The sequence below is a fragment of the Antechinus flavipes genome, chromosome 4 (assembly GCF_016432865.1).
Source record: "Antechinus flavipes isolate AdamAnt ecotype Samford, QLD, Australia chromosome 4, AdamAnt_v2, whole genome shotgun sequence".
Taxonomy (NCBI): Eukaryota; Metazoa; Chordata; class Mammalia; order Dasyuromorphia; family Dasyuridae; genus Antechinus; species Antechinus flavipes.
In genome coordinates this window covers 457,077,299-457,090,386 of record NC_067401.1, presented here as the reverse complement: position 1 = coordinate 457,090,386, position 13,088 = coordinate 457,077,299, and the positions used below count along the sequence as shown (strand labels likewise).

At 37.3% G+C, this 13,088-nt stretch overlaps 1 protein-coding gene across 8 annotated transcripts in view; it reads left to right on the top strand.

Moving 5' to 3' along the window:
* LRRC7 (leucine rich repeat containing 7) overlaps positions 1-13,088 on the top strand; it is a 519,216-nt gene that overhangs the window by 447,813 nt on the left and 58,315 nt on the right. For 6 of the 8 annotated variants that reach the window (XM_051999446.1, XM_051999441.1, XM_051999450.1 and 3 more), the window contains one exon: positions 4,690-4,809. The exons of 1 other annotated variant lie outside the window; for it this stretch is intronic. In XM_051999446.1, the coding sequence (XP_051855406.1) occupies positions 4,690-4,809 (120 nt within the window). Of the gene's footprint in view, positions 1-4,689; positions 4,810-13,088 lie in introns of those variants that run through there. One more of the 8 variants, XM_051999448.1, reaches the window with a different exon arrangement.

Here is a 13,088-nt window from a genome sequence, read left to right as displayed (position 1 = left end):
ATCCTCTCTGTTATCAAAAGTAAAGAATATGTGTGAATCATTGTAAGACATGCTGGGCCACAGCCCATCTGTATCTATTATTTTCCGGCTTTTTATTAAGTGATCCAGATAGCAACTTTAACTGTCTAATGTTCTATGAGCGACCCTAAAGAATCAATTCAGTATGAATTATTACACACCTGAAAGATGTTCTGTGATGCATATCTAGGCTATCTCAGGGCCTGCTCAGGTATCTGGTAGCACACAGCCATGGCCCCCCAAGAAGTATCTTCAAAAGTTGCATTAATTTAAAACCCAGTAATCATTCAAATTAAGAGATGGACTTAGACTGTCATAGTCAACCCAGTAAAAGGAGGTGTATATGTTAAAGGAAGGAGCAAGGAGACCACAAAGAGTTCTACCATAAAACTCTTGATAATCCCTAAAGATTCACTATTGGAAATATAATGTATGAATTATTCAAAGTTCATCTTCCTAATCAGGTCACTTTAAGGACATTCAGAGTCCCTGTGGATTCATTCACATTCAGGGGCATTTCTGTGCACTCTCTGAATGGCCATGAGCTAAATGCAATGAGCAGGTGTGGAAAGCCTCTCCAAACAAGACTGAAGCTTTCAGTGGCTCGAGTACACACTGGGGAATTCAGTTTATCACTGGATATTAAAAACTTCTGTCTTGTTTTGCAAAAATGTCTCCATATCTGAATCAAATGCTACCAATGTCTACTTCATTGAGTTTGCAAATAGTATGTTTACTAGTTCCCAGTGTATCTTAATTACAAATACAAAGTAGTTTAACCCCAGGAAAAACATTCCTAACAAAACGGGTAAAAATTTTCAAAGATCTTAAATCTTCCTTTCATATATTTTCCCAGTTTTCTCCAAAAAGCACATTTAATTATAAAGCGAAATGAGTTATTACCTTGTGAAAAGCTATTTATGAATTAGGATCGATCTATTTTGTGCACTTGCTACACTATGTGTGCAGTATACACGTGGGAATGAAAATGAAACAATCATTCAGTTTTGGTTACACATCTTGCATGTGTCAAAATTCTTCACTGACTTTTATTAGATAACAATGTTTTCAACTTCTTCTGCATAAGAACACTGCAACACTGATGATTAAAATAATTATAAAATATTTGAAAAATCTAATTGGATCTATGCAAACAATATCTATTGAAAAGATTTAGTGTGGGATTAATCACATTATAATACTGTGGATTACAAATGTATAAGGGAAATTCATAGATAGATTCTATATAGATTTTACTCAATTTATTATTGATTCCCTATCTTTCATGAAATTATAAAAAATGGCATTTAGAATATATATATATGTATTTATGTGTGATTAAATCCTCATTATCCAGAGATAAACAGACATTAAGGTTGATGCAGTGAAGGAGACAGTAGAGGGAACTCTTTCCATTACGGATGAAATGCTAACTTTGTCCAGTTTAGAGAATAGATGAGAAACTCAAATTTGAATTTTGTGATAATTTAGAAACTAGACACAAAGTTGTCTCTATATTGATCATAAAAAAATTACAAAGTTAAAGACAAGTGTAAGATTTCAGAGTTGGATGTTTACCATGATTCAGTCAGCTATCTTCATGACCATTAGGCAACATCTGGTAGTATTCAAGGTGCCCATTCTAACTAATATTCCAGTATTTGTTGAAATAAATTCTATAAATCCTGGACTCAAAAACAATGCATTCTTATCAAATTATCCATAATTCAGAAAATCCCTCCAAAAAATTAAATTAGCTTTCTCTAAATTATTTTAAAATGAAGTTTTTTTCTCCATACTTAGAATTCTTTTGATACATTGGATCGTGTGTTTTTTCATATTGCATTGATTTAATTCAGTTGAGAAAAAAAATCTTTTCATTTTAGACATGCAGATAAAATATTGGCTACAGAGTATTACAGTATAATTGCACACACCATCTCTGCCTGACTTTAGGCATTCCCTCCAAGCACCAATGTACAAAGGCAGTTGAGACTTCTCGAGCCTATTGGCTGTTGTGCATTTTGAAATGTTCCTTCTGGCTTTCTAGTCAATCTTAAAATGGCCACTTTCATTTCAGTCCAATTCAGGAAGCTTGGGTCAAATGTTTGCCTTTCAAAAGTAGCCAGTCCCATTTTGGCAAACGAGTTTCTTGTAGTTAGTTCTCCCTTCTCTCGCACACAAGCAATAACAGTTTCTGTTTTGTTGGGGCTTGATTTGGCTTTTCTTGAAAATCTACAATGAATCTGACTCCCTTACAAAAATGCAGCCACTCTCTTGGTACTGATAAAAGACCTTTCTTTCAGAGAATTTTAATTTCGGTATTCAACAAAGTATCTTTAAAATGTGCCGACTTTTCTCACTCAGTCTAAACAATAGAGGGGAATCCACATTTAATCTGTTATTCTCATTGGAGAAAAAATAGGACCTGAGCATTTTATAAATCAGCAAACAGTCTGGATTATCACGGCTTGAGAATGTTTCCTCTTTAGTCGTTCATTTTTAAGAGATTTTTATATTATGTGATAATTGTCTTCCCCACCTATAGAAACAATGTCAATACAAAGTAGGAACATAAGTAGCCCAGAAATTATAAGGAAAAAGGCAGCCCACCCAAAGTGAGAGGATCAGAAAGGAGAGGTACTTTATTTAGGCAGTTTGTAAGATGCTATTTTCCACCACCTCACCAAAATAATGTGCAATATCTGTATTTTATAGATGTAGAACAAAACAAGAAGAATATGCACAATTGAAGAACAAAGTTTTGACCTACAGTGATTAAATTTGTCCATTATATAATAAGTTCCAAAGGTTTTCGTGCTGTTTTAAAATTTCATACCAAAACATTTGGGATACCTTCTATTTTAACTGCTTGGTTCCAACTTCTGAGTGATTATTTAAAGAATATAAGGTGCATTTGGCAGCCATATACAAGTGCATATATGAAAAGCACTCTAAAAACAGAAATTATGGGAAACAAGTACTGCTGAGCAATGAATAAATAGTCTGGTATTATTCTTGAAGTAAAAATGTAATTGAGAGAACACATGATTTTTTTCAAACAAACTAAACATAAATAGTGGCTTAACAAAGTATTCTTTCACTTCCTTTCTTTTATTAAATCTATTTGTGAATTTAAAAAATAACTTTAGATATACTTATCACAGGTGTATATGCTCAGGGCATACATATACAGAATATGGGAAAAGGATAAATGGAAAAACTAGACTCTTTTTTCATTCCCTATTAAATCTATGCCTACAGATTGCTTCATTACTATTTATAAGTGTTAATTTCACTGGTATAACAAATGGGCAAAATATATTTGAGGCAAAATGCATGTGAACAGAATGTTATTTATCAGTGTCATAGAAATTACTCAGAATTGGAACAACAATAAAGAACTATTCACATTTCAAATATACATCAGTAAAATTAACAGTTAATCCATTATCACCCTTTTAGAAATACATTAGATCAAGGAGTTGTACAGTAGCTAGAAAGCTGCTCTGGGAGTCAGGGAAACCTGGACTCAAGCTATTTGACTTCTTGATGAGCCAGGTGACTTTTTAACTCCAGAAACTACACAAGAGTTACTAGTCAGCATTGCTAGAAGGAGTTTACTAACTGGGAGGTCTCTACACAGGTTAGTCAGTTGTGGGGCTGGGGGAGAGGAGAGAGTGACAAAGATAGAAAGGATAATTCATTGCATCTAGTTGTACAAGGGAGAAGGGGGGAAATTATCTTTCCAAAAGTTTCTTCTATAGCCATTTCTCAGATTTGAACGCAGACTATAATTAGTTTGGGGTATAGCTGCCAGTTCCATTCTTCTGGACCTGGCTTTCAGAAATATATACAGACCTGACTGAGAGGAAAGTGGGATGGCAGGGGTGAGATCATTGCATTCTCACTGAAAAATCATTAGGTATTAAAGGATTAGGTGAGAAGAAAATAATTATGGAGTATTTAAGCTTTAACAAAAATACATACTGTTATTGATGCAAATCAACTAAATAACTTTGTGTTCAATTTTTATGACCAATTTTGCCTGTTTTCCATAGCATAACATTTGTATTACATTCTTGAAGATGATTTTAACCTCCTATTTGAAGCATGGACAATGTCCCAAGATTGCTCAGGCTTAGTATTAATATCATCTCAATATGGTACAAAATAGGAGCCTAGGGTCCTATGGCCTTTGTGCTGGCCCAGCCTTACATTGTTTATCATAGGTTAGCTGCTTGGAGTTCATGGATTATGGTAAGATTTCTGATATGTAACATAAAAGTTTTTATTTCTACTGTTAGTAATAGAAAAAAATTCTAAAAAGACAAGCTAAGTTTTCAATGTTTTCTAAAGTATGATTTTTTTTTCATTCGGTTCTTTTTTATTTTGTCTACTATAAATAATTTAGAATTTTTCCAAAAATGTTCAGGAAACAGCATAAATTGGTGGTTTAATTGAAATGTGTATTCAACACTGCCACCAAAAGGCAGCCATTTTACAATCCTTAACCAGTAAATAGAATATAATAATATTTCAAATTCAGGTTAAATATTGTTCTGCAATTTAGCAAAAATTAATTTTGCTATAATAATTAGGCATTCATTTCAAAAAGGTATTTAAACTTCTGTTCCATCAATTAAGATTGCCATACCATTTTTACAATAGACCCCGTCCCAGCAAAGCAACATTCTAGACAATGGACAAGAAGATGTATCTCCCAGTGGCCAGTGGAACCCCTATCCACTTGGGAGGCGGGATGTACCTCCGGACACGATTACTAAAAAGGTAATCTATTCAAATTGATAACTGACACCCTGGATCCTTGTATGATTTGTTGTAATGTCTGGTCTGTACTTTGTGCCTCGATATCACGTCTGCTTTTATAATTAATATTTGCTAACTATTACCCAACAAAAAGAATCGCAATATAGTAGAATCCTTTTTTTGAATTTTGATGCAAAACTTTCTGTATTAACAATGAGTTTTCTTTACTAATACTTCACATCTTCACTGTAAAACTCAGCTTGTGAATATATACCACCAAGTCCAAGTATGCACCTAGAGGCCTAAAAGTATATATGCTTAAGCATCCTACATCAGTCTCCAACTGAATAGGGCCAGGTGCGTTGTGATGCTCACCCAATCATTTGTCTGAAGTGTCCATCTCCAAAAAGAGATGGCAGCACTGATGAGAACCAGGCACTTTGGTGTCAGCCCAGCACCATAGTTGTGATGTGTTGTGATATGGATAGTGTTGGTAGAGCTCAGTTGGGCTTTTGAGCTAGAGGGTACCGATTACCACTCAAGACACCTTAGATAATACCATCAGACACTTAGAAGATATTTTATAGACTTCCCATCCCACACTCACTTGCAAGGAACGGTGGGAAAATTGAAACACATTAGATGGCCAGATTCATCAGAGCAAGTTTAAAATCCATTGTCTTCACAATAACATCTGTTGAATTATTAGATTGGGTTGTGCTCAGAAGTGCTGTACCTCGAGTCACAAGGCTGCTTAACAGTGTTAGCTCTGACTCTCTCTCACTGTGTATCTGCAGAAAAGGCTCCTGTTCTTTAGTTTGCTCATCTGTAAAACAGGCACGAATATATTGTCATCACCTGCTTAAGAGGGTAGTTATTCCACAAGCATTAAAGTGGATAGCAATGGTAGAAGGAGTAGTAGTCATCATCATCATCATCAAAGTCATCACATTTTAGTTGATCCAGTTTTGTTAATATACATAAAATAATACACATAAAAAATGATACACTTGTAAAGATAATCCAAAATGGGACTTCTTGATCATCTCACTGTACCCTCTACTTGAAATTTGCAAAATAACCCATGAATCCCAAATAATAATAGAAGGCTGGTCTTGTCTCGGAGGAAACATTCCAATTTTTATTAAACATGATAAGTAAAATTATTTATCATGAGAGAAGCATAAATATTGTCATATTTGGGGCATTATTTTTAAAGAGATCAACCTATTCTACCATGGCTTCCATTTGAATTGTCTTAGAAAGATTCTGAAGGTCAGCTGGCAGGATAAGGGCTCAAACCTGAAGTCCTTTCTCAGACTAAACTGCCGAGCATTCCGACTCTGGTGCAGAGAGCACAACTCATTGGGCTGGCCACATTGTTTGAACACCAAGTATATGCCTTCCAAAAAGATTATTTTATAGAGAACTCACACTAAAAAAACACTCACATATTAGTCAGAAAAAAAAAAAAAAACACAAGGACACTCTCAAGATCTCTCTTAAGAACTTTAGGACTGATTGCATGACATGGGAAACACTGATCATATCAGTGTTTGTATTCCATGTTGTTGTGCTCCATGAAGAAAGCAGAGTTGAATTAGCTCAGAAGAAACCCAAGGTGTGCAAAGGTAGACAATCTGCCCCAAATGTTCATATGGATTATTTGTTCTTGACCTGTGGTAGAGCATTCAGAGTAAGGACTGGTCTACAATTAGATGCTTTGTAACTTTACTGTAACATAGTAATATCATTTTTGGTTCTTTACCAGCAACCAACCAACCATTGACAAGATTGCCAATTCATTTCTGAAATGAATTTGAGGTCTATCTGGATTCATTTTCTCCATATATAAAATTTCTACTTTTTCCCAAAGCAGTAGAGCAAGGCTTCACAAAGTTGATCTAGTCAGAGGGAAAACATCACAGAAAGACAATGTCTACTCCATTTTCTAATAGTATATTTCCAGCTCATGTTCAGGTATATCAGGTCTAGTCATCTAAAGATCCACTTTTAATTATTTTATCTTTTGTCATTTAAATTATGTTCATTCTTCCATTGGCCTTTTTCTAAGTGTCGCTATCAAATGGAAATAGGAATGTAGAAGGTGTAACTATAGAGAGAGGAGAATTCTTTCCAAACCCAGTTTTACCATCACCATGTGTTTTGTGGCTATTAAAAGTTCACCATAAAATTGACTTCTTAGCTTAATGTATTTATTTTTAAATTTAATTCATTTCTATAAATGATCTATAATCTAAATCTATAACCTAAATTTGGCTTGTTTGGTTGATGCTTCTTGGAAATGGGAAAACTGAGGCCCAAATTGTTTGCCTCAGAGTCATCATTAAAAATGGAGCCAAGATTGGATCTCTTTCAAATAAATCTGAGCCACTCTTCCCATTCTGACTGTTAAATAAAGATTTTCTAAATGATCGAATGTGATGATAACCATAGGTTAAGAATAGTTAGCAAGCTCTCTCCAAATCCATGGTGTAGAACTGAAGGAGGCTTTTAGGACTCCATTGACCCACCTCTTCTTCCTCTTCATCCACTTCATCCCACTGCATCCCAAATTTCTATCCCACTTTGCCTCCTTCTCCTATTGTTCCCTAAAGGGCCACATTCAGTTAACATACCACTTTTCATATTTGACCTTTTCTTTCTTACTCCTGCCATTTTTTAGGAGAGAAACCTGGATCTCCACAGAACATGTTGCATCTCCAGGAAATTCTCTCTAGTTAGTAAGACATGTTGCATCTCCAGGAAATCCTCTCCAGTTAGTAAGACATCTTTTGTCATGTGTCCTGGTATACTGAGTTGAAGGAAGAAGGTACAAATTAGGAAAGTCACTTCTTTGAGCCTCCCCTTTTTTCTCTGTAAAATGAGGGGTTGAATTAGATGAGCTTGGTGAGCTGCCATCCAGCCTAAAATCCTGTGCTCCTTTGCTATATAAGCCATCGTGCTCCTTATCCATGGTAAATAACCTAGAACTCTGTCCTTGGTCCTCTTTTAGCAATCAGAGGCAATGATCATTATCTTTATTGTAGCTATCTGTGTCATGGTGCCCAGAGTCCTGGAGTCAGAAAGACATAGTTCAAACCCACCTTTATTAACTCTATGACCACGGGCAAGTCACTTGACTGTCTGCCTCAATTTCATCATCTGTAAAATGGGGAATTATAAAAACACCTCCCCTCCCCCTTTTTGGCAAGGTAATCAGGGTTGAATGATTTGTCCAGAATTGCACAGCTAGCATGTGCTAAATGTCTGAAGCCAGATTTGAACTCATGTCATCCTGGCTACAGAGCTAATGCTCTATCCACTGTACCATTTATCTACCCCTTAACTTATCTTACCTCTCTTAAGACAGTATTCATAAAGTTGTTAGCACAGCATCTTTGTTCCCTTTTCTTCCCCATTTCTATATGGATGAACCCCAAATCTAAGTTGTCATCTCTCTCTTGATCTCTACACCTACATGACCAAACAACCTGATGGACATCTCCACCTCAATTTCCTACAGCCTCCTCAAATTCACTGCGTATGAAACAGAATACTTTATCTTTTCCTACAAATCAAACCTCCTTCTAATATCCTGCTTCCTCTTAAGGCTACAACTATCCTTCCAGTCAGTTATTCATGACTTTCGTTCATCTTGTCTCTTCCCTCAGCCTCATTTTCATATCCATTGACTTACCAAGCCTTCTTGATCCTCCAATGCAGCATCTCTTGCACCCAGGCAAGCGACCATCGGCTCCTGTATTGTAACCTTCTTCACCTTTTGCCTGTACAATATTAGGCAACTAGGCAAGAGCCTAAATGGTCTCCTGGTCTTTAACATCACTTTACCAATCTGTCCTCCACATGAGCTCAGTTGTGATATTTTTAGTCATGATACTACCCTGCTCAAGAAGTTTCAGTGACTCCCTATTATCTCAAGGATAAAATACAAGATCCTTTGTTGGTCACTTTAATCCTTCATTGTCTGGCTCTCAGTCTCCTTGTATTGTTATCATCCTCTCACATGAAGGAATCCATCCTGCTGGTCAGAGTTAGATCCCCAGCAGCCACTAGCAGGTGGCTCTCGTAACACCCAGCAGCCGCTGTCAGGTTGCACCGTTTATTTCATTCCCAATCCACAAGCAATATCTGCATCAGTAAAGGATGCTTTGCAATTCCTTCAGGGGAGTTATAATTCCCAGCTGTGGGGGCTTTCGGGAGAACTGACCTTCCTCTTTGTGCTTAGGCATGGTCCTTAACAACTTTGACTTGTTTCCTCATGATGATGACATTAAGCTCTCATAAAGTGGTGATTGGTCATTATTCTTTATTCCTGAAGAGGACCAAAATGACATCTCGATGCTGGAGTCAAAGCACAATGAGTCTGACCGTGGCGGATCAGACCAATGAAAACTCTGAAGGCTCTACCACAGATTGGGTACCCATAGTCCACTTGATCATTTGCAGTGGGGTTGTCTCTAACTATGTTCTTTTGAGCTGCTGTAATTCTGCTTTAATTGTAGATCACGGTGCCTTCTTGGATACAGACATACAATGCCGGGTGATCCTTTGCCATCGTCTCTCATGGCATGCAACAATTCTTCAGAGAGACCTTAAGAGTGTCACTGCTGCTCCTGATCCCTGTGTGAGCACTTGCCCTGTGTGAATTCTATGTAACATATTCTTTAGGCAAAAATACATTTGGCATTCAAACAATGTGGCAATGCCATCAGAGGTGCATTCTATGCAGTAAAGTTTGTATTCTTGGCAGTGTGGCCAAAAACCTCCATGTCTAGCATCTTATCCTGCCAGGTGATCTTCAGAATTTTTCTAAGATAATTCAAATGCAGGTAAACTGTCCAGGTTTTACAACAATGAGGTCGGTACAATGGCTGAGTAGACCTTCAGTTTGGTAGACAGTCTAATACTTCTCTCCCACACTTTCCTTTGGAGTCTCTCAACACTGAACCAGCTCTGGCAATGTATGCATTGACCTTGTCATCCATGTGTACGTCCCCAGAATGTAGACTGTCAAGGTAAATGAACTTAGCTACAGCATTCAATGGTTCTCCATTGGTTCCAAGTACGGATGGTGTGGTGCAAGCTGATGGAGCAGCTGTGTTTCCTGTGTTGATTGGTCAAAATTAGCACAAGCAGCAGAGAATCTATCCATACTTTACTGCATCTTGACCTCAGAGGCTGCATTAAGTACACAGAAATCTGCAAACAAAAAATTATGTTCCATCTTTCCCTCTACTTTAGCCTTGGCTTGTAGTATTTTCAAGTTAAATAATTTACCACTAGTATGGTGGCTAACTTTGATAGCATTTTTGTCTTCATTGAACATCATTAAAATCACTAAAAAAAAAAAAAAAAACCTCCAGATCTTTTAAAAGTTCAATCTAATAATTTGCAGATGAAAGTAAAAGAATGAAAAACAGTAGTCATGCAGACTACTGAGCTGGTCCATTAGTATGTGCATTTAGACAGTCTCAGAACTGAACAGAAAGAAGAAGCAAACTGCATTGCATTTTTGAAATTATATAGAATTTTCAGTGATTCCAAATTTCTCTCTGACATGAAAGTTCACCTCTTTAAAACTAGAATCTTTCTGGTAATACTACATAGCTACAGGTCATGGAATCACAGTCTCCCAAGAATCAAATTTTCAGGTCACCCAAAAAGCCTTATGGACAAAGAAAAGCATAAAAGCTGACATCAAAGAGATAAGTCACTGGGAAAAGATATGGATCACAAACCATAGAAACAGAACATATCAATATTGTTCTTTCACTCCAGTAATACGGAGAGATCTAAAGAAGACTGGTATGTCTCCCCCATTCCCATTTCCATCCCATTCGCAGTTCTGGTGAAGAATTAATGGAAAAGTTAAAGTTCAAATAAGAATCCTTCCTGGAAGTACTGGGATCTATGCCATTAGGCACAATGCCCTAACTGATGATAAGCTCTCAGTCGATGCAGTACTAGAATGGCCTGAAGACTATTAGCACGATGTTAACTTTCCTTTATGGTTGCCTTGGGGAGTGTTTCTTCTGAGCTAATTCAATTATAGAGAATAGCATCTTCTCTGATGAGGATACACCATACAGGGAGGTCCTGGGCCAGTGTCTCCCATGTCATTTAATGAATTCTAAAGTTCTTAAGAGAGACTTTGAGAGTATCTTTGTATCACTTATTCTGACCATCTTTCCCTGTGTGAATTCTCCATAAAATAGTCTTTTTGGCAAGCAAACATTTGACATGAGAACAATGTAGCCAACCCAACGGAATTGTGTTCTCTTCAGTAAAATTTGAATGCTTGGCAGTTTAGTTCAAGAAAGGATCTCAGTGTCTGGCATTTTATCCTGCTAGGTGATCTTCAGAATTTCCTAAGACAATTCAGATGGAAGTGATTCTATCTCCTGGCATGGTGCTGGTACACTGTCCAGGTTTCACAGGCATATAGCAATGAGATCGGCACAATGGCTCAGTAGACCTCCAGTTTTGTAGTCAGTCTAATGCCTCTGCTCTCCCATACTTTTCTTCAGAGCTTCCCAAACACTGAGCTAGCTCTGGCAATACATGTGTCAAGTTCATTATCAGTTTGTACATTCCTGGAAAGTATCCTGCTAAGGTAAGTAAACTGATCCAGAGCACTCAAAATGTCTTCATTTGCTGTAATCAATGATTCCACATATGCATGGTGTGGTGCTGCTTGACAGAGGCCTTGTGTTTTCTTGATGTTAATTGCTAACAATTAATGTTCTACATTCTTGTCGTTAACATTGTATCCCATTTACCTAAACACAATAAAACTTCATGGATTCCCCTCCCAGCAAATGTTGGCCTTTAATAAACCATGTAATTATAAGGAGAAGAGACAGATGGCATGTGACAGTGACAGCATCAATGTGTGGTGCAGAGTGCTGGACTGATCATAGACTTATCCCCTCCAACCTGAAAAATGACATTCATTAAAAGCAGTGGCACTGAGGCAAAAAGGCACCAGAAGAATTAATGTCAACAGATAAGAACACTTCTCTGAGAGAGAACTGTTTGTTGCTAACTTGGAGGGTAGGATAAGCCAACATACAGCTGGCAATAGTGGAGCAAAAAAGCAGTTGACTACTTTCAGAGATTTGTTGTACAGAACTGCTTTTGCTCATCTGGATTAGAACACTCACAACTATCAAGATCAGTTTGATGAAATAATAGGGAAATTCAGACACTGCTAAATGAAAAATGAGAACACCACAAGGTGTGCCAGCAGGATAGCTCACCCATCTCTGAGAAGATAGAATTCAATTCCACCAAAAGTAAAAGACATACAAAATTTAGATATATGCAGCATTCTTGACTCAATAAAATGGCAGATGAAATTCAGTTTTATACTGATAGTAACAATCCAAAGCACTTTTATGATGCACTGAAAGTTATATATGGGCCAAAGATCTAGAGTACATCTCAACTCCTCAGTGCTGATGGAGCTACATTTATTACTTCTAAGGACATGATCTGAAAGAGATGAGCCGAATACTTCCCCAGTGTTCTCAACAGATCATCATCAATCAATGCTGAAGCTACTGACTGTTTATCTTGGGTTGAAATCAATCACTCCTTTAGTTAAAGCTCCAACTAAGAAGAGGTTGTGGATGCCATTACACTACTTTTATGTAGTACTGATTCTATTCCTGCTGAGATTTACAAGGTAGGAGTCCATTGTTAAAACAAAATCTGACTGAAAATTTCTAGATTATATGCAAAGAGAAGACTATGCCCCAGGAAATCAAGGGTGCCTCTCTTGTCCATTTTTATAAAGATAAGGGGAATAGATTGTCCTGTGACATTCACACAAGAGGGTCTCTCCATCATTGCTGGCAAGACTCTTGCCAGAGTCATCCTTAATAGGCTCATCCTACACCTGAAAGGTCATCTACTTGAAAGTCAATGTGGCATTAGAAGGGGCCAAGGAGCAGTCAATATGGTGTTTACTGCCCAACAACTTCAGAAGAAATGCCAAGAGAAGAACAGAGGTCTGGATATAACATTTGTAGACCTGATCAAGGCCTTTGATACTGTCAGTCGGGAGGGATTATGGAAAGTTATGTCAAAATTTGGTTGCCCAGAGAAGTTCATCAGTACAATGTGTCAGTTTCATGATGGCACACTTGCTCGGGTTCTGGACAATGGGCAGTGCTCTCAAGCTGTCCTAGTCACCAATGGAGTGAAACAAGGCTGGGATTGTTTCCCTGCTTTTTAGCATGATGTTTTCAGCCATGAGGTCCAATGCCTTCAAT